This window comes from Notamacropus eugenii, chromosome 3, assembly GCF_028372415.1.
Source record: "Notamacropus eugenii isolate mMacEug1 chromosome 3, mMacEug1.pri_v2, whole genome shotgun sequence".
Lineage (NCBI taxonomy): Eukaryota > Metazoa > Chordata > Mammalia > Diprotodontia > Macropodidae > Notamacropus > Notamacropus eugenii.
This window is the reverse complement of record NC_092874.1, coordinates 115,224,244-115,245,299: the sequence shown is the minus strand read 5'-3', so window position 1 is coordinate 115,245,299 and position 21,056 is coordinate 115,224,244. Positions and strand designations below refer to the sequence as shown.

General features: G+C 40.1%; 1 protein-coding gene across 3 annotated transcripts in view; it reads left to right on the top strand.

Annotated features, from left to right (window-relative positions):
- Positions 1 to 2,203: 2,203 nt before the first annotated feature.
- Positions 2,204 to 21,056, top strand: part of BPGM (bisphosphoglycerate mutase) — a 43,793-nt gene continuing 24,940 nt past the window's right edge. The window contains exons 1-3 of one of the 3 annotated variants that reach the window (XM_072652700.1): positions 2,223 to 2,310; positions 4,701 to 4,874; positions 19,070 to 19,730. In XM_072652700.1, the coding sequence (XP_072508801.1) occupies positions 19,130 to 19,730 (601 nt within the window). In that variant the 5' untranslated portion in view covers positions 2,223 to 2,310; positions 4,701 to 4,874; positions 19,070 to 19,129. Of the gene's footprint in view, positions 2,311 to 4,700; positions 4,875 to 17,741; positions 17,911 to 19,069; positions 19,731 to 21,056 lie in introns of those variants that run through there. The other 2 variants (XM_072652699.1, XM_072652701.1) reach the window with 2 other exon arrangements.

Genomic DNA, 21,056 nt, shown 5'->3' with positions numbered 1-21,056 from the left:
TTGTGTGGATCAGATGCGAGGGGTATAATATGCTGCATAAATGTGAACTGTCACTAAAGGCAGGAACATGGGATTCTGGGCACAGAGTCCTGTTTTTCTATACCCCTCCCCCAACTCTATTCAGCTTCCTGGTCTGCTTTCTCTTCTGCACTCTGGATGTTTCAGGGGAAGAGAACGGCAAATACTCATTATTGTTGGAGAGAAGTTAAGCTTGGTTGATGCCAGTGGAAAAGTTATCCTGCGCCAGACAAGACTCTGAAAAGGCTGTAAACAGGGGGCTTACTATATTAAGCACTTAAAATATGAGAAATATATATATATATATATATATATACACACATATATATGTTATATATATATAGAGAGAGAATATACATATATATGCTATATATATATATATATATATATATATATATATATATATATATATATATATATATATATATATATATATGAAGTTATTTTCCCATCCCCCATACTATGTTCAAAGAATTCTAGGTTTTCTGGTTCATTTAAAATTATGCTGGTGATATCCCTTTCCAGTTATCAACTTGTATCTTGGTGGAAATTGAGGCCAGGGGGAGCAGTGAACATAGACACTAGACCTCTAGAAGGGAGGCAGGAAGAAAAATCTCCTCATGCTAGATGACTAGATTCTAGGGACAAGAGAATAGAGTGAAAAGAGCCAGGGCTTTCAATCTGGGGACCTGGGTTTGAAATCTGGGTTCTTCTAGTTTACAAGTAATTTCTCCTTTCTGGCCCTTGGTTTTCTCATCAGTAAAATGATGGGGTTGAACCACTAGGGGATGTGAAAGTGGAGGTTCCTTTCAGGTGTGGATTGGATTAAACGGCCACTGAGTTCCTTTCCAACTCTAAAATTCTGTGATTCTGTGTTCAGATGCTTTCTAAAGTCCCTTTCACCTTTCAATCATAGATTTAGAGGTAGAATGAACTTTGAAGGCCGTGGAACTCCACTCCCTCATTTTCTATTTGAGGAGACTGAGCCTGAGAAATTAAATGATTTGCCCCCAGAGTTACACAATTAATAAGTTTCTGAGGTAGAATTCGAATTTGGGACTTCCTGACTCTAGGTCCAATACTCTACCCACTGAATCATCTATAGCATTGCTGAACTTTCTCCCCCAAGGAAATTTAATAAATTTAAGGCTAAATCAGAATATCCTGATAATAAGGGGTTATCCAATGACAGCTTTTTAAAAAGAATGTTTTCATAAATATAGCACATTCTTCAAGGAAAAAAAAAACCTTAACAAGATATCAAGAATAAAAAGTACACAATAAAACATATTTCCTTACACCAAACTGACATGGAAATGTGTCTGTCACACTCAGGTTGGACTAGATGTCACCAAGTCTATTATGGGATGGTTCTTGTTTCTCAGTGCTTCTAGTCTCAAAGGTCATTGCTTACAGGGTCTCTTCCTCTATTCCTTCCCATTTTGTAAAGGTTTTGGAGGCATCCCCCTTACCACTTCAGCATCTGTCTGCATTTAGGCAAGGAGCATCATCTTTCCCTAGTAGAAAGAGGTCTGGAGGGGAGAGGAGTGACCAGGACCCTGACTCCATTATAGACTGGGTGACTTTATAGAAAGTGGGAAAAGCAAACGTTTTTTCAAATAGCCTACTCAGAAAACCATCATGTCTCATAATCTCTGATGTCCATCTAAGACACTTAAACCTCAGACATGGGTGCCAGGAGCGTTTTCCTAGCAAGAAGATTATTGTTTTTAATAGCCTATCTCATTCTCGTGTTAATACTAGCTGCTCCCATTGCAATAAGATCATTTCCGTCTTCTTACTCGCATCCTTCTTCCAAGGTTTGAAGTTACAGACGGAGCATCCTAAATTAATTACCAGGCCAAAGGGTTTAATTTTTTTTTTCCCAATGGGCCCTGCTACGCTTTTCGGCTTCTCGGTTTGCAGGGGGCTGGGAAACACACCAGGTGTCCCATCATGCAGCCTACTGGCTCTTGCAAGTGCCTGTCTTTACAGAGGGCCAATGAAAATGTTACTTCCTATCCTGGAGGCTTGGAAACACGAAAGGCCTTTGGTCAGTGTCTTGGAGCACGTCCCACTTGCCAGGGCTGGGGCTGTTGTCTCGGAGAGCCAGCTGGGATGGTGGAGTGACAGCGCAGCCTGCCAATGGGCAGGCCCCAATAACTGACCCTCTCCCCCCACCCCCCCCCGACTACTTCTATATGAGCTTGTTGGAGCCTGGTGGAGCTATGAGGAGTCGAGGCTGTTGCTGGCCACTCGGAGGAGAGGGAGAGCTTAGTGGTCTTTGGTCAGGCAAGTGCTTTCTGCCGGGGCTTAGGTCGGGGGGAAGGAGCTCTTAATTATCGTATGCCACAGTCCTATGTGTTTGCACAGGAAATTAGGTGATTGGGAGGGAATGAGAGAGGAAGGTCATTTTTAAACATTGCCCTAGTGTAGCTCCAATTTGTGTGAGCTCATCCCGTGCAACTCCCAGTTGCTAACCCCTTGGGAATTCCCTCTCTTCTTCCCCCGTACCCCCGATCCCAAAGCTGTATCCCCTCTCTCTGAGGCTTTCTGGCAGCTGCTACTGTGACAGCCCTAGATAGAGATTCCACGTGACTTGTAGTGGTGCCCTGGCAGCCAGAGTAAGTAGGAGCTATCAGGAGCAGTGGATGGGCTTCCCGTGTACTTAGGGATGTAGTGAGGCTGGGGGTGATGAGGGCCCCTTGGTGTGAACCTCGTTGGAATGCTAGGTACTCTAAATGTGATGTTCAGCCCAGAATTGGACCTGGCTTGAAGTCTAATTTAAAAGACTGGACTGAAAAGTCCATAGGAAAGGAGAAATACAGGGAGAAGATGGCTATTTTAGTAGCTATAGGTAGAATATTTAAATGGTACTATTACACAGCCTATTGGACTCATTAGTTTTTTAAAATGCCTATTTTAAAATATCATAGCCAGACCCATGGTAGTTTACTTTTGAAAGACCTAAAAATAGGATCCATAATCAATATTGTCAGCCCTACTTCTGGGTTGACAGTGGAATGTCTGGCTCTAGAATCAGGATCTGGGTTCATATCCCATCTCTGATACTATCTTTATGACTTTAGATAAGTCTCTTACCCTCCCTGGACCACTATTTTCTCATCTGTAAAATGAAGCAGCCCTAGATAGCCTCTGAAGTTCCCACCCATAGAGCTCTAGCTCTATGATTTTATGAATTGTTAAAAAGCAGTAATTGAAAAAAAAAAAAGCCTGTATGGTATTATCAAGAACAAGTCAATCCACAGGCAAAGTGTCTACTATGTGCCAGGCACTGAGGGATACAAAGATCTTCCTACCTTTCAATTTTATTGGTCATGTCAGCTTATTTTTTATATGAGTGTATGGGGAAAGACAGCAAGAGAGAGAGGGAAGATTGGTAAGTCAGGGTAGTTTTGTAGAAAGAATTTGCTCAGATTTTTGCAAAGCATTTGTCAGAGTGACATCCTATTTTTGTTGTTGATTAGGAAAGATGTAGAATTCAGAACTGATTGAACAGTCATAAGTGTTCCATATCAATCTGGGCTCTAGTGGAGGACTCCAGGGATCTGGGTTTGGTCCTGTGTGGCTTTTTAAAATAATTTTTATTTTATTTTATCATTTTTATTTTACAAATTTATAAATAATATATAATTTTATAGAAGTTATCATTTTTATTTTATTTTAGCATTTTCATTTTAACATTTTTTTTTTATCATTGACTTGGATAAAGGTATAAATGGTATACTTATCACATTTATAGGTGACATGAAATTGAGAGACAAAATCAAGACTCGAAAAGATCTCAGTAGGCTAGAACATTGGGCTCAATCTAACAAGATAAAACTCAGGATAAATGTAAAGTCATCCTTGGGGTTCAAAAAGCAAAAATTTCATTAGCACAAGAAGAGTGAAAGATGTCTAGACCATTTGATAAAGACCTTGAGGTTTTAGTTAACTGCAAGCACAATATGAATCAAGTTTGGATTATACTTTTATTTGTACCTCTGTTTTGGCATATGTACTTGATATGTGTAGGTGTTGTGTCCCCTGATAAAGTGTAGGTTCCTTGAGGGCAAATACTGATTTTTGTTTGTTCTTAAAACCCTAATAGCCTTAGCAGCAGTCTGCTCTGGGATGATCAGAGTAATGTGTTCATTTCTGGGCCACATTTTAGGAAGGTCATTAATAAAATGGAGAGTGACTAGGAAAATGGAGGGTTTCATGATTTTGTTGTATAAGGACTAATTAGAGGAACTTAGAATATTTAGGCATAAGAGATGACTTGGTAGTAGTAGGGAGGGGATAGATGTGGAGGGGCACAGGATAGATGTCTTGAAATATTTCAAGGATTGTCTTATGAAAGAGGGATTAAATTTGTTCTGCTTGTTCCTAGGAGATAAAATTAGGAACAATGGTAGAAGTTGTCAAGACAGATTGTATGGAAAGAAAGAAATGAACAAGAACTTACCAAGTGGCTACTGTGTTCTAAGCTCTGTACTGAGTGCTTTACAAATATTGTCTTATTTGAGCCTCCTAACAACTGTGGAAGATAGATGCTATTATCTTGTGCTATTCTATATCTCTAGTTGAGGAAACTGAGGCAGACAGAAGTTAAGTGACTTGCCCTGGATCACACAGCTAGTAATTGTCCAATTGAATGCAGGATTTCCTAATTTCAGGCCCAGTGACCGACCTAGCTGTCTCGAAGGAAAATATTTCCTAAAGATGTCAAGAATCCAAAAGTGAAATGGTCTGCCTCAGGAAGGAAGGAATTCCCCTTCACTAGAGACTGGTCTTCAAGCAAAGGCTGGAGAACCCTTATAAGGAATGTTGTAGAAAGAATTCTTGTTAAGGTACAAGTTGAACCTACTGGCCTCTGAGGTTCCTTCCAGTTCTGAAATTCTGTTACTTTACCTAGTGGGAAAGAATAATTACTAAACGCTTGGATAAAATTTCTATTTGTAGCTGTTTTGAATGATTCTCAAGGGTTAATGTGCACATCTTATTTGTGCACAAATTGTTTCCTCTGATAGCATGTAACCTTTTTGAAGGTAAAAGGTGATTATTTATTGGAGCATAATCCCTGGCACTGAGTAAACACTTTGTAAATGCTTAATGACTATTGATTGTGAAATTATTGACAACCTAGGCTCCTCAGTGGCAATGCACTCATTCACTAATAGGCGTTGCGATAGTAAAAAAGGCATAAGAGTTTATTGTAAACAAAGAACATTTGACTACTTAAGAGGTCTTAGTACTAATTCTCCTGTGGTCAATAAATTTTGTGTCCTTGGATAAATAAATTTTGACCACAAAGGGACTAAATTCCCTTATGAAAGATGCAGAGATGAAGACCCTTTGGCCTGAATCCAAGTTTTACAGAACAAAATCTTTTATTAAGGGAATTTGTTCTGTGAAGTTTGGATTCAGTCAAAGGGCTTCACTTGAGGACCTAGAGGGTCACATGTGGTCTTAGGGTCACAGGTTCCCCACCCCTGAAGGATCCAGTTCAGTGATGTTCAAAGTTCCTTCCAGCTCTAAGGGTATATGATGCAAAAACTTAACTGGGATTTTTAAACCTTGATTTATAAATAATTCTTCCCTATAGTGGGCCTTAGCCCTTCATTATGTGCTGCTAGAGATATAAAACAGATATACATCAACTATTAGAATATCAAAATCTGTAACAAAAATGTTTCCAAGTCCCTGGATGTTCAAAGTCTTTCTGAGTAGTAATTGCTACAGAAGATCTCTAATATTGCCAAAGAGTATGTATGGAAGGACCTTCAGGGATCTGGGAGATCCTTGCCCTGTGCATAGAGTAAAATTGTAATGATAAGTTCAATTTCATTGAAATTGGTCTACTAACCTGGCAAACTTATGGAAAACAAACTGATTAAACGGTAACCAGAAGCCTAATGCATTTGTGTTAGGGTAGGCCTAAGATTTCTATGTGCTCCTAGGAAGTTTTTAAACTCCACTCCCTCTAACTCTAAGCCCTTCTCTTATTTCCAGCCATAACTTGTGTTGAGTTCAGTGTTGTGCTGCTAAATGTTTAACCACTGGCTCTCCAAAAGAGAGTATGTAAGGAAGGATATACTTTAAAATTTAATCAGCATTAACATTTTCCCCTCTCACTTTCTTAAGTCTAAACTATAAACAACGCGTGAAGCCTTGATTTTGTAGCATTTGCCAACTTTCACGGAGCAGATGCTCACACTAAAATGTAACAATCACCTCTCCCTTCCGATCTGCTCTAGCGCACCCCTGGTAGCCCTACTTCCCCTATCTCCTCCACTTCCTTTCCTCATTTCTCTGCCACCTTTCCACTCAATGCTATAGGCTGAGCAGAGGGACTGTGACTGGTGTGGGTCTAAGTGCTATCACTCCTGATTCCTGTCTGAATTGCACCTGGTTTCCCAACTGCTGAGTATTTGCCAGAATCACTTTCCTTCCTTTCACCCCCTCTATGAACCTATGATCCTAGCTAGCCAGGGCCCTAAATACAGAGGGAGTAGAAGCTCGAATGTGCTAGCAGATTGAAACTGTGTTATTTAAGAGAAACCAGCTTGGCATTGGGGGTGTTGCCCAGGGCAAGAAACAATCTTTGTTCTCCTTTATTAAGCCCTGGCTTCTGCTGATCCAAGTATGCCAATTTTTGACAATCTTTGTTTCCTGAGTCAGCATTCAATTCCTTCAGTTTGTTCAAAAAAGAGACCAGGGAAGAGGAGTGCAAATTCAGGGTGAGGGGGAGGAAGGTGGTTGAATGGGAAGGGTATTGGAGGAATGTCATCTACTGAGTGTCTTTTTTGACAAGTAAGTATAAGGGCACATGGGCAGGGAGTCAATATTCTCATGGAATAGATGTTGATTTTTTAAATGTAATTCATTTATATTTAAGGAAGGGTTTAGGAATGAGCAAATGAAAAAACATTTCTTAAGTGCTGGGGAAATAAATAGGACTGAGAGGCACTGCTTTCTAGGAACCTGTTAGATTCAGATCGGAGGAGACTATATGATGGGGTCAGCAGTTGGGCAGAAGGTAGAGTGCAGGGTCTGCCATCTTACTGACCCTTGACCACTTATAAGCAGTGTGACCTTAGTATAATGAAAAGAGCCTAGCTCTGGAGCCAGAGGAGCTGGATTCAAATTCTGCTTCTCATGTTTACTACATTTGTAACTTTGGGCATATCACCTGACTTCCCTGAGCTTCCATTTTCTCATCTATAAAATGAGGAGGTTGCCCTAGGTGGCCTCTAGGTCCCTTCCCACCCTGGCTGTATAATCCTATGATCCTCAGTCTCTCTGGATCTGTTTTTTTATCTGTGAAATAAGGGGATTGGACCCAAAGCTTCATCTAGCTCTAAGCTTCCATGAACCTTTGCCAACAGACAAGTGCTTGTGCATGTATATAATTGTGATTGGGTTATTGTGTGTGTGTGTTTTTTTTAATCAATAAATTTGGCATCCTTGGGAAAGGAGGATTTTTATTTAGAAAGCCTAAGAAATTCCTCTACTTCAACTAAGATAAGGCTCACCCTGTTGTAGTCTTCTGCCTCATCTTCATTTACTAGTATCTCCTCCTAGGAACCAATTGATCAGCCAATAAACATTTATTAAGAGTCCATTATGTGCTAGGTATTGTGCTAAAAACACTGGGAATTTAAAAATAGAAAAAAAGGCAAAAAAGCAGTTCTTGACCTCAAGGAACTCACAATCTAATGGGGGACGACAACATGCAAATACATACACACATACACACACACATACACATACACATATATATGTATACACACACACACAAATAAGTTAGGTACAGGGTAAATAGGAAATAATTAACAGAGGAAAGACACTAGAATTAAGAGGGGTTGGGGAAGGCTTCCAGTAAAAAGTATGGACCTAAAAGAGTCCTCCCCCAAAGGGAAGTCACTAGTTAGAGTAGAAGAGGTAGAACATTCCAGGCATGGCCCAGAGCTGGAGCCGAGAGATGGAGTGTTTTATTCATGGAACAGCCAGGAGACCAGTGTCACTGAATCAAAGAATATTATCAGGGAGTAAGGTATAAGAAAGCTGGTAAGAGAGGAGAGGGCTAGGTTAGGATGGATTTGGGGTGCTCTTGTTCCGAGTAAACAAGAGTTGACAAAATAGGCCACTGGTTCACTTTATAAGGACAAATGTATTAGAGGATTTTCAGCTTGTACTATGTAGCGTTAGACAGCAATGCCTGCCAGCTAGTTGTGTTAACTGCAGGCACTTGCACAGTGTAAAAAGAATATGATCCATGGATATTTGTAGAAAGGAGAAAACTCACCTGTGGAAGGTATACGAATGTAAAGCTGTGGCAATCCTTAAACATTGGAACATTTCCTAGGGATCACTGACATAGATATAATGGCAAAAGAAGAAGCCTAGATTTGGGGGGAAAGTACCAGCAAGGTTAGTACTCAGCCCACCACTTACTAGCTGTGTGACATTGGGCAAGTCACCTAACCTCTGTCTCAGAGCCACAGGTTCCTTTTCTGTAGAGTAGTGACAACTGTACTACAGGGTTTATCACGAGGACCAATTGAGATTATATATGTGAAAGGATTGCTTGCATGCATAGAAGCTATTTTAACGGATAGAATAATATGAAAAGGACATCCTCCCATGTCCAACAGGCCATGGCCTTGATCTTGAATTGTCCTCTGCCAAAAAGTTTGTCCATTTAGAGGGCCACTGTAAAATGAGAAAACTATCCCAAAGGGGAAATAAGGTTTTCTTAAACAGTAAATATATTTCCCATAAAGGAATGAATACTTAAACCTTTGCTGTTTGCGTGATTTCTCGTGAACGTTTATAGAATGGATTGCTTCCTCAAAACACATTTTTTTTTTTTTTTTACAAGATGACCACATGAAAACTGCTTCTGAACACACTAACTAGGCTTGGCTCAGCAAAGCTTCTATCAAGTAAAGGCATCTCACAGATGTTTAACATTCTCATAATACAATAACAATAGATTGGGGCAGGGGATTGTGTCTGTAACAACTTAAAAAGATAAAATGTTTCATCTTCCACTCTTTCATAAGAAACCCCCCAGTAAAGAGACCTGTTAGTCGTCTAAGCATTCAGTAAGATGATGAAGAGTTGTTTGTTTTAACGGGGCGGGTTCCAGACTTGTGACTTCATCAGGGGAACCTAAGTTAGGGAAAATTCTTCCACCCATGTAGACCAGGGACTCCCCTACATGCAACTTAATTGGAGTTGCCTAAGGTCATTAAGAGGTTATGGAACTTTCCCTAGCCTCACCCAGGCTGGACTTAAAACCAGATCTTCTTGATTCTAAGACCACTCCATACCACTTCTCTTTACTGAAGGAGATACAGAAGACATATATAAAGACTTCATCCCTGACCTTGAGGGTCTTTAATTCCAGTGGGAGTCAAGATGGGTGAACAATGAAGTGTTAAATTATTTGGTACTAATGAAGTTGGAGGAGGGTAAAATTTTGGGGGGCTGGTGTTGTGGAAAAGATAGAATGTAAATGAGGTTTCAAAGGAAAGGTGACATTTGGGAAGGTAGGAAAGAGGAGGGCATTCCAGGCAGGGCCAACTGCCTCAGCAAAGGCACAGGAGTGATCTCTGGGACTGGGGAGAGGAAGAGACTGTGGAAAGACCAACCTGCCTGGAGCTGAAGTTGTCCGAGGTGTAGCAGAAAGCAAATATTGTTAGAGCCAAATTCTACAGGCTATTGAAAGCCAGAATTTGAAAGCTTGGACTTGATGCCATGGGAGATTTTTCTAAACTGGGTAGAGACATGATGACAACAGAAACCTAATCTGGAAGTGGTCTACAGGCTGCACTGGTAAGGACACTAGAAGCAGGGACATCAGTAAGGAGGCTTCTTTAGTAATCCAGAGGTCATAATCCTGGCCTAGGGGGCTAAAGCAAGAGTCAAATGCCAGAGATTTTCAAGGGAGTGCATGATGAAATATGGTCACAGATCAACTCTTGGGGGATAAAAAAGAAAGTATATGATCAATAGGTTTCTACCTTAGAACAGAGATACAGAGGTGGTGTAGTTGCAGAGGTGTCATTTTTTTTCTCCCTTATCTAAGGTTAAGGAGGTTTGGAGAATAGTTTTGTATAAGATATCCAGGTTGAGATATTCTTTATACAAATGGGAATATAGACTTCAGCTCTGGTGAAAGGCATAACAAATATGTCTAACCCCCAAATCTGGGAATTAATGAAGGAATTCAGACTGGTCTGAGGAAAAGAACATTTAAATTGGGGGTGGAGGTTAAGCATGGAAATGTTACCTACCAAAAGTAATGCTAGGACATCCCAGTTAGATGTGTAGGTGAATGAAGGTTTAACCAATATTGATGTTCCTGGTTGATTTCCATGTGTTGTTCAGTTGAGATTGTCATGTCAAAAGGCAGGGATGTAACTCTTCCTCATATGTGGCACTCCATTTTCAATGACCATCTCCATGCCTCCGTGCTGGCTGCCTGCAACACTCCCCCCCACCCCCCTCCTGACCCCCTCCTCACCTCAATATTTTGGAATCTCTGGTTTTCTTAAAGGCTTAATTCAAGCCATTCTATAGGAAGTCTTTTCAGATTTCCTATTCCCACCTGCTGCCTTCCCTCACATTACCTTGTATCTATTTTTAAATATTTTTTTCCCAATAAAAATGAGAGAAAGTGAAAAAAATGTATGCTTTAGTCTGTATTCAGATTCCATCAGTTATTTCTCTGGAGACAGATATAATTTTTTATCATAAGTTCTTTGGAATTGTCTCTTACATCATTATATTGCTGAGAATAGGTGAGTATTCACAGTTGATCATTGTACAATGTTGCTGTTACTGTGTACAATGTTCTCCTGGTTCTATTCATTTCACTCTGCATCAGTTCATGGAAGTCTTTCCAGGTTTTTCTGAAATCATCCTGCTGAGCTTCCTTTGAACTATAACAAATACTCTCATGCTTCGTACAAAGATAACTGTACTATACAATCAATAGGCCTTGGTGGATGCGGAGTGGGGGGAGGAGGGAAGGAAAGGATAGTGTTAGGAGGAAAAGGGAAGGAAAGGACCATAAATCCCAGGGCCATAACTTTAGAAGGCAAATCTCTACCATTGATCCACCTGGTGATAACAAGGAAGCATTGCTAGAGAAGTGGGGGTATTTACCTGTCAAAGGGATTTATCTTGGGACACATTGATGTATCACAAGACAGGGACAGAGATGCCAATTTGGAAGTTACCTATTTAGAAGCAAGAATTTAAAGCCATAAGAACAGATGAGATGTTGGAGGAAGCAAGTATAATGATAGAAGAGCAAGAACCCTCAAGAATCCAGAAGAATAGGAGGTAGGAGTGGAGGAGGTAGTGTTGTTTGTCCTTCATTCTGGAAGAGGACCATGGCGCCAGGGAGGTGATGCCATGACGTGCAAGTGAATTGGATTGAAGTGAGGAAGGGCTGTGCAAAGTCCCCACTTTCTCCTCCAGAGTCATCCACCATTGAAAGGAACTATGATAGCAGTAGGAAGAAAAAAAAAATCCCTGATTTCTTTAGCATAAGCACTGATGCAGATTGTAACTCCATTATACCTTAAGTGATCTTCATGAATTGCAGTGACCAAAAGAAGGGAGGAAGGGACCAAGTATTTATACAGCACCTACACCGTGCTAAGTGTTGTACAAATATTATCCCCTTTGATCCCCACAACAACCTTGTGAGGTAGGTGCTATATTATTCCCATTTTACAGTTATGGGAACTGTAGCTTACCTTAAAAAGGTAGGGAGAAGCTAAGTGACTTGCCCAAGTGTCTCAGAGTACTAGTAAGAAATCTGAGGCTGAATTTGAACTAGAATCAGCCCACAGACTCACCTAGTGGCCTGCCTCCTAGTGATGAAGCTCACATAACATAACTAGATGGCTTGTCACAAAATTCATCATTAGGACCACACTTAAGTTTGGTCTGACAAACCAGGACTTGGGCTCTGCTAGTATAGCTTTCATAGACCAATCAACAATCATTTAAAAAGAGCCAAGCAGATGTGAGTCGCTGAAGGCTGGGGTTACAAAACATGAGTGAAAAACTCCCTCTTCTTGGGAAACTTACATTCTAGCTAAGGAAGTAATGTACATATATAGATGTATTCACAATGTTGTGGTCCTTACATAATTATTCCCCTAGTTCTACTCAGTCCATACTACAAGGGATTTTTTCCCATCATTTCTTAGTGTGAATTCCATTACCTTCATATGTAATACAATTTGTTCAGGCATCCTCAGATTGATGGCTGATTTAATAATAGATTTTAGGCTTTTGCTTTTCTCCCCCCCACCCCCCTTTAGTTTACTTATCAGGAAGTTTATTTTTTCTTGTAGCTATTCTCTTCCAGGCATTATTGGCAATATCCTGCCACTTACCCTGGTGCCCCCCCCCCCCATCCCCAGTTGTTCCTTTTTGGTTTCCCTTTGAGTTTCAATGCATTTCTACAACACTGTATGAGTGTGTTCAACAACACCTACTACAATAGGTCATAAAGATAAAACAGTTAGGGTAGGGAAAAGTAGGAGGAGCATTAGAGAATATATTGAAGGTGGGGGAGAGGAGAGATAAGGTGTGTTTACTTATTTTTTAGGCCTGCTTTGGGTTTTGTTTTTTTTTTTTTAAGATAAGAGAAGGCTTGACCTTCTTTAAAATAAAGGGAAACTGGGGCCCTCTTCCCTTTCCCCCTCCACCTCCCTTTTCTAGGATTAAATCTCAACCTGAAACAAAAAGTCCTTTATAGCATCCATAACAAGTGTTCCAGCTTTTGTTTGAATACCTTCTTTGACCAAGAACTCACTACCCCAGAGATAGTCCGTTCTATTTTGGGACTTTCCTAATTGCTTTTTTTCATATTAAGCCAAAATCCACATTCCACCCTCTCTTCTCATTCTGCAGCATACCCTTAATCCCTCTTTCCTATAACAAAGTTCTCAAAAGACCCAAGCCATGCCTAACTCTTTAAATAGTCTTTCTTCTAGGCTCAAGTGGCTTGGATCCCTCCACAGAAGCAATCCAATAAACATTTATTAAGCATCTACTATGTATCAGGTGCTAGGGATACCCTGACAAAAATGAGAGGGAGAAACAACTCAAAGAATTTATTCTACCAGGGATAAACATGTATGTACATGATTAAGGAGGGAGATCTCACTAATGATTAGGGAGTTGAGAGGACTTTAGGGAAGAGCCAGGAAACCAATTTGGCTTGTAACAAAGAGCATATGAAAAAAGTAATGGGAAAAGTCTGGAAAGGTAGTCCTTCATCATGGAAGACTTTGATTTTATTTCCCCCTACTCAATTACAAGTAAGCAGTTTTTTTTAACATTCATTTTTTAAAAATTTTGAGTTCTCAATTCTTTCCCTCCTTGAGAAGGCAAGCATTTTGATATAAAATATCCATGCGCAGTGAAATACAACATTTCCATATTACCCACGTTGTAAAAGAAAATGTAGACCAAAAGAAAAAGAAATCCAAGGATAATAAAGAATGTCAAAAAAAAAAAAAAAAAGGATCAGTTTGCATATAGACTCCAGCATTTCTTTTTCTGGAGGTAGGTAGCATTTTTCATTATGAGTCCATGTGGGACTTTTTATTTATTTATTTAACTTTTAACATTCATTTTCACAACATGTGGGACTTTTAAATACCAAACTGAGGAGTTTGTATTTTATCCCAGTGGCAATAGGAACCCACTTGAAGTTCTGGAACCAGGGAGTCAGAAGATCAGATTTATGCTTTGAGAAGATTATTTTTGAATTAACAAAGATCTATTCTTTCCTTCCCACCCCTCACCCCCCGAAAAAAGATGAAATGAAGCTCTCTTAACAACTGTGTGTAGTCTAGCAGAACAAATTCCCCACGTTGGCCATATCCAAAAATTACACGTTTAGAAGATTATTTTTGATACCTGTAGAGAGAGGTTGGATTGGAGAAAAGAGGAATTGGAAGCCAGGAATCCTTTTAAAAGGCTGTGGCAGCATTAGTCTAGGAGAGAGTTAAGAAGGGCTTAAGTGAAGGTAGAGTGCCCCTGTTCTAATCTAATTAATAGATTAATAGGTTAATCTAATCTAATAGATTCTCTTGACATGACCTTTAACCTGATCCACTTCATTTAGATCCATTCCAGCTTGTTAGTGAGTGCTCTTATGAAAAGAGGTTTCAGAATCACAGATCCTAGCTGTGGTCTAAGGCAGAGGACAATAGAACTATTGCCTTTCTATCTTTTTTTTCTTTCTTTCTTTCATTCTTTCTTTCTCTTTCCCTCCCTCCCTCCCTCCTTTACTCCTTCCTTCCTTCCTTCCTTCCTTCCTTCCTTCCTTCCTTCCTTCCTTCCTTCCTTCCTTCCTTCCTTCCTTCCTTCCTTCCTTCCTTCCTTCCTTCCTTCCTTCCCCATGAGGCTTCTTCCTTGGTGTAGAACAATAGAATAGAGACCATGTCCATTCCCGTTGCACTGTCACCCTCTGAACAATTGCTAGTTGGTTGTATTTATATAGTGACTATTTAAAAAAAAAGTTTTCAACTTTTTTGTAAACCTAGATTTTTAAGAGTGTGTGTGTGTGTGTGTGTGTGTGTATACACATGTATGTGTATGCCCCTTACTGAGCTGACCTTTTCCTGCTGAAGTGTATGCTGATGGACTTCAAATTCCTGGCTTCTCTTTTTGCTAAAGTCTGTAGGTATAGAGCTTTGTACCCCTCAATTCCAGTCAGTCCTGTTTTACAACAGTCATTAGTACTCACTCAGTGTTGTTGTGCTGAAATTGTAGTGGCCAAAGCAGTAGAATAACACTCCAAACTGGTTCCTTTGTTGCCTTATACGTCTGGTTTCCAACCATGGGATTTTTTTCATTCAAAGCATGTGTATAATATACTATGCCATAGTATTAGTGTCCTTTAAACATTTTTCAACATAAGATGTTTGACTTTACTTCTTGGGGCCCCAGTTTCCTCATCTGTGAAACGAGGCCCCTCAGGGGCCCTCCTAACTCTGTGTTACTATCCTAGAGATACGCCCCAACTTGGAAACGTTTTGCGAAACCTGCCCTCTTACTCTGTACGTTGTAAGGTGAGCCTCTTGAGCTTCAAAGCACCATAACCTCACTGTTTCTTTTGCAAGCATTTGCAGCAACAGGAAAATGAGAATTGTCATTTGGGAGAACTAGGACAGAAATTCAGTTCACTAAACAATGAGTATTTTAGGGCACTGTGCTAAAAACTAGAGAGAGAAGGAAGACAGAGACACAGAATTCAAAAGGAAACTGACCCTTTTTAAATAAAGATCTCTGGGGAGCAAAGCTAAATTCCTGGTCTAGTGTTTTGTTGGCTACTATATACATACATACACATTATATTTTATATTATATAGAACATATTATATAAGATATTATAATATATTATAAATATAATTTTATGCATGTATCAGTGATCTGTAATTTAATTATTTCCCTTCACTGATGCACATTGTAAACCCACTGCAACTTAGATGGTCTCAGAATTGCTGTCTCTCCACCCTCCCTCCCCCGTCAAAAATTAGTCTGAGGCCACTTGATCATAATATCCAATAACAGATACTTACGACTGGTGCCGTAATCTACTTTTTCAGCTGAGTGAAATCTGAGCCATCTGTTGACATAACCCCTGAGACTCTAGGGTCACCTTCTGATGAGGCATCAGTGTAATGTAAACTAACATTTATAATGTATTTATATTAGGATAATAGATGTTAAAGCCAGGAGACACCCCTACAAAAATCTAGTCTAACCCTTTCATTTCATAGAAGAGGAAACCTAGACCTGGATGTTATATGACTTGCCCAGGGTCACATAGGTAGTAGGAAGTGGAACCAGAATGTGAATCTAGACCCTATGACTCAGTAGTCAATGTTTTTTCTAGTACTCATGTATTTAGCATTTATTCTTGTATAATCATCCCCTTCGCCCTTCCTCTATGTATTTGTTGTTATGTATACTGGCGGTAGTGAGAAGGATTCTACCTTTTCCTCCCATGTGCATATGTATATACATTCGTGGATGTATATATGCATATGTGTATGTATGCACACATATGTGCACAATATACACAGGTGAGTATATTGTGTATTGTGCACTCGTGTGTACACACACACACACACACACACACACACACACAAAATACTACTTTAAAGATAGCTACTACATCTTACGGGGCCCTCTTGAGAAGACAGTTGCAGCTTGGCACTAATTACTTTTGAGGGGAGAGCCAGAACTAATCACTTCTTGCCTGACTGCCTTTAAACTCCTTCCCTCCCTCCCTCCTTTTTTCCCTTCTCTTTCCCTTACCTCTACACCAGTGATATTCTAGCTAGTTAAACAGACTTGAGCTGTCCTAGCCCTAAATCACTGTAACCTTGCTCTAGCTCCAAACAAAGAAATGCTTAAGGCCCAAAGTTACGGAAAAAGAGAAATCTTAAATGTAAATGCTACCTCATCTTAATTACTTCCAGATCTTCTCCCTCCTTTGTTTCTCACAAACCCTCAGGCTCCTTTTAAAAGGCATTTTCCTGTGGCCCTAGACACTTCTAAAGAGAGAGAGAAATGTTGAGTCTAGAGTCTTAACCTTGCTACTGATGACGATATATTTCTGGGTGAATCACTGTCTTTTAGTAAACAGGGAAAGAATCTCAAAGATTAATGAGTTGCTAAGAATAGCAGAGGAGGCCCCAAACCCCATGATTCCCATAATCTTCTCTCCCCACATTGCAAATATCAAAGAGGTTGGGGGCTAACGCGTGTAAATACATGCCATACTTACCAGGATAGATATGATTTAACCGCTGCTAGGACTGCGTCTTAATGATCTTTTTGTCTTTTCCAAATACCTAAACACTGTGCTGTTTAATAAGTAGTGGTCAAATGACTGTTCAACAAACATCTGGCTAAGCTTTGGTGCTTTGTGGGAGGAAGATGAGATGAATTGGATATGTAGCAGAGCGTCACTGACAGAGGCTTTAGAGTTAGGAGGAGCCCTTAATTAAGCAACATTTCTTAATCTAGGGCCCATTCACTTAGTTTTTAAATAATTGATTTTTGTTATTGTTTAGTCATTTTTCAGTCTTGTCTGACTCTCTCTGACCCTTGAGTTTTGTTTCGTCAGAGATACTGGAGTGGTTTCTGTAGCTCATTTTATAGATGAGGAAACTGAGGCCAAAAGGGTTAAGTGACTTGTCCAAGGTCCCCCAGCTAGTAAGTGTCTGAGGTCAGATTTGAACTCAGGAAGATGAGTGTCCCCAACTCCAGGCCTGGTACTATCTCCACTGTGCCACGTCATCTTTGATGACTATTTTGGTATAGGTTTCCTTTGTTAATCCTGTGGGTTTTATTTTATGCATTTAAAAACCTTGTTCTGAGGGTTCACTGGATACGCTTCACTGGATGACTGCCGAAGATGTCTATGAAACAAACAAGATTTGTTTGAGATTACTTAGTGGAAACTCCTCACTTTACACATGAAAGAACCAAGGATTAGAAAAGAATGGCCTTTTTGGGGGGGAAGGAGGCATGTGGTTAAGCAGTCATTTGGGTTGATACCGTGTATTTGTGACATGTAACTGGCTGCATGGCTGGACTAGATGCTCTTACTCTGAAGGGTGTGGCTAGTGTGTACGTGTGAAGGCCCTGCTATCTGTCTTGTCGTTGACCTTGTTCAGACCTTGCTTGGGGTTTTATCTGTTCCTCCAGACAGCTTTACCCAGCTGCACTGGATAACTTATTTTTGTGGCTCATGCTTTTTTTTTCCTGCTAGAGGCTTCCCTTTATAGCAGGACTGAGACTTGCTCCAAGTTAAATGTCTCTGTTCAGGTGAGTGCCACCATGTCAAGTTCATCTTTTGTGTATTTTTTATGGTTGTTAGTTGTGCGTCGAGCCCCTTAGAACCTTGCTTGGGGATCTATTTGAGATAACTGTGGCATCTGTTTTTTCATTTTAAATGAGAGGTAGCATGGTATAATAGGGCTGGATTTGAAGACTGAGAAGAAGCATTTAAATATGGCCTCTGATCTATTACCTCTGTAACTCTGGAGGGGTTACTTCACTTCAGAGCCTTAGTTTTTTTCATCTGTAAAATATGGGTTATACTACCTACCTAACCCAGGGCTGTTATAAGGAGAGAGTACTTTTTAAAATAATTAAGTAATGATGATTCCTTTCCTCTCAAAGCTATCACATTTACTTCTATTTTTATCTGTTGTCTCCCCAAATAGAATGTAAGTCCCTTAGAGAAAAAGAGTTCCTCTCACCCTCTCCCTTTCTATCTAGGAGCTTCAGCATCTAACACAGTGTCTGGCATATGCTGTGTGTTTAATAAATACTTGGTGATTGTTGATATAAATATGGATAGTGATAATGATGGCTGCCATGTTTCAGAATGACTTCTATACACAGCATGGATATTCTCATGGTCCTTTCTGGGTGACCATTTTCAATAGACTTTGGGAAAGTAAGCTTTCCAGACCCCCTGAATAATTCATTTTCTCTACCTCCTTTCTCCCCAGTGAGAGAAAGTGGAGACACTTTAAGGTGGGTGGGACTTCTTCAAAGCCTGAGGCACTATTAGAAGTTAGATGTGTTCCCATCTACCAGTCATTCATTGCCTGACACAATTCATTCTACTAAATCCTCTCTCCCCAGAATGAATACACAAAGCTTGTGCATCTGGAGGAAACACCACAGACCATCTGGGTGTAGTAGGTGTTCTCTTAATTGATACTCTATAATTAGCACATAAGTCAACTGGGTTCCCTGTAATTAATTATCTGTAAGGTATAGTCGGAGAGTGTGCTGTAGCCTGTGAGTGACTAGGTAGGTCTGTTGTGAAAAGATGTTCAAAGGCATGCTAATTCACTTTGGAAGCTGTCCATCATAAATAAGAATACCTATTGTCTTTTCTGCTTCTTCCAAGTGAGAGTGTTGAAGGAGGAGGAGCATGACTCATTTTGCCTTTTCTCTCTCCTCTTTCTAGATGCATTGCCATCATTAAACGTTGGTCCATTTGAGAGCTGTAGGGAAGCTCACTATCATCATGGCCAAGTATAAACTTGTCTTGTTAAGGCATGGAGAAGGAGCTTGGAATAAGGAAAACCGCTTTTGTAGCTGGGTGGATCAGAAGCTTAACAGCGATGGAGAACAGGAAGCCCGAAACTGCGGCAAACAACTTAAAGCCCTACACTTTGAGTTTGATCTTGTCTTCACCTCTGTCCTTAATCGGTCCATTCATACTGCTTGGCTGATATTGGAAGAGCTGGGGCAGGAATGGGTTCCGTTGGAGAGCTCCTGGCGACTCAATGAGAGGCACTATGGGGCCCTTATAGGCCTTAATAGGGAGAAGATGGCACTGAATCATGGAGAAGAGCAAGTGAGAATCTGGAGAAGGAGCTATAATGTATCTCCACCTCCCATCGATGAATCTCATCCTTACTATCATGAAATCTACAATGATCGGAGATACAAGGTTTGTGACGTGCCTGTAGATCAGCTGCCTCGCTCGGAAAGCCTGAAAGAGGTGTTAGACAGGCTTCTTCCCTATTGGACTGAAAGGATTGCCCCTGAACTGAAGAGTGGCAAAACTGTACTCATCTCAGCTCATGGCAACAGTAGCAGAGCACTTCTGAAACATCTGGAAGGTATGAAACATCTTGCTGTTTACTATACTAGATTTACATGATGTGCTGATGTGCTATTTTGGGTTTAGAAAGGATGTAGTTATTAATATATTAACTAGACATATTTGAGCCCATCCTCTTTGTAATTTCAGGTCTGAGAACCATTCTATTTTTGTAAATCAAATAATATATGTTGCTTTTCCCCCCAAACATCTATTTTTTCCAAACAATAAATTTATAGGGGAAAGACAAAGCTAGGAGAAAATGTGATGTTTAAAATGAGGTCACTGAGCCTTCCATTCTGAATATGCATTTATTAAATGTGTACTACATACTAGGCAGGGCAGCTAGGATACAGGGCCAAGCCTGGATTCAGAAAGACTTATCTTCCCAAGTTCAAATGGCCTCAGACACTTACTAGCTGTGTGATCCTGGGCAAGTCACTTAACCCTGTTTACTCAGTTTCCTCACCTGTAACATGAGCTGGAGAAGGAAATAGAGAACCATTTCAATATCTCTACCAAGAAAATCCCCAATGGGGTCATGAAGAGTTGGACAAAACTGAAAAAAGACTGAACAACAACACATACTAAGCACCATTTTTAGGCACTGGTGATACCAATGCAAAAATGAGACGGCACCACCCTTCAAAGAGCTTTCATCTGACTAGGGCAGGTTTTCTTAACCTTATTTTGCATTCTGGACCTCTTTGGCAGTCTAGTAAGGTCAAGGAATACTTTCTCAGAATAATTCATAAAATTCATAGCAAAGATTAGTGAAAATAAAGATGTAATTTTTTTTCCTATCCAAGTTCATGGACCCCTCCTAAACTTTATCCATGGATCTCTTGGGGATTCATGGACTTCAGATTAAGAACCCCTGTCCTAGGGGATAAACAAGGTCACAAATAAGTACAAATAACACATAAGCACATATCTACAAAATAAATGTGCAGTGATTTGATGGGGAAGGAAATAAACGTTTACACAAGCACCTACAATGGGCCAGGCTTTATGATAAGTGCTTTACAAATATTATCTTATTTAATCCTCACAAACGCTCTATTAATTAAATACTGTTATTATCCCCATTTTACACTTGAGGCAACTGAAACAAATAGAAGTTAAGTGAATTGACTTGCCCTGGGTAACAAAGCTAGTAAATGTCTGAAACCTGATTTGAACTGGGGTCTTCCTGACTGCAGGCCCAGTGTTCTATACATTGTGCCACCTAGTTCTTAGGGTGAAAGAGAAAGAGCTAACAACTAGGGGAACTAGAATAGCTGTCTGGAAGGAGATGAATTTGAGCTGAGTCTTAAACCGATCTAAGATCTGGAAATGAAGAATG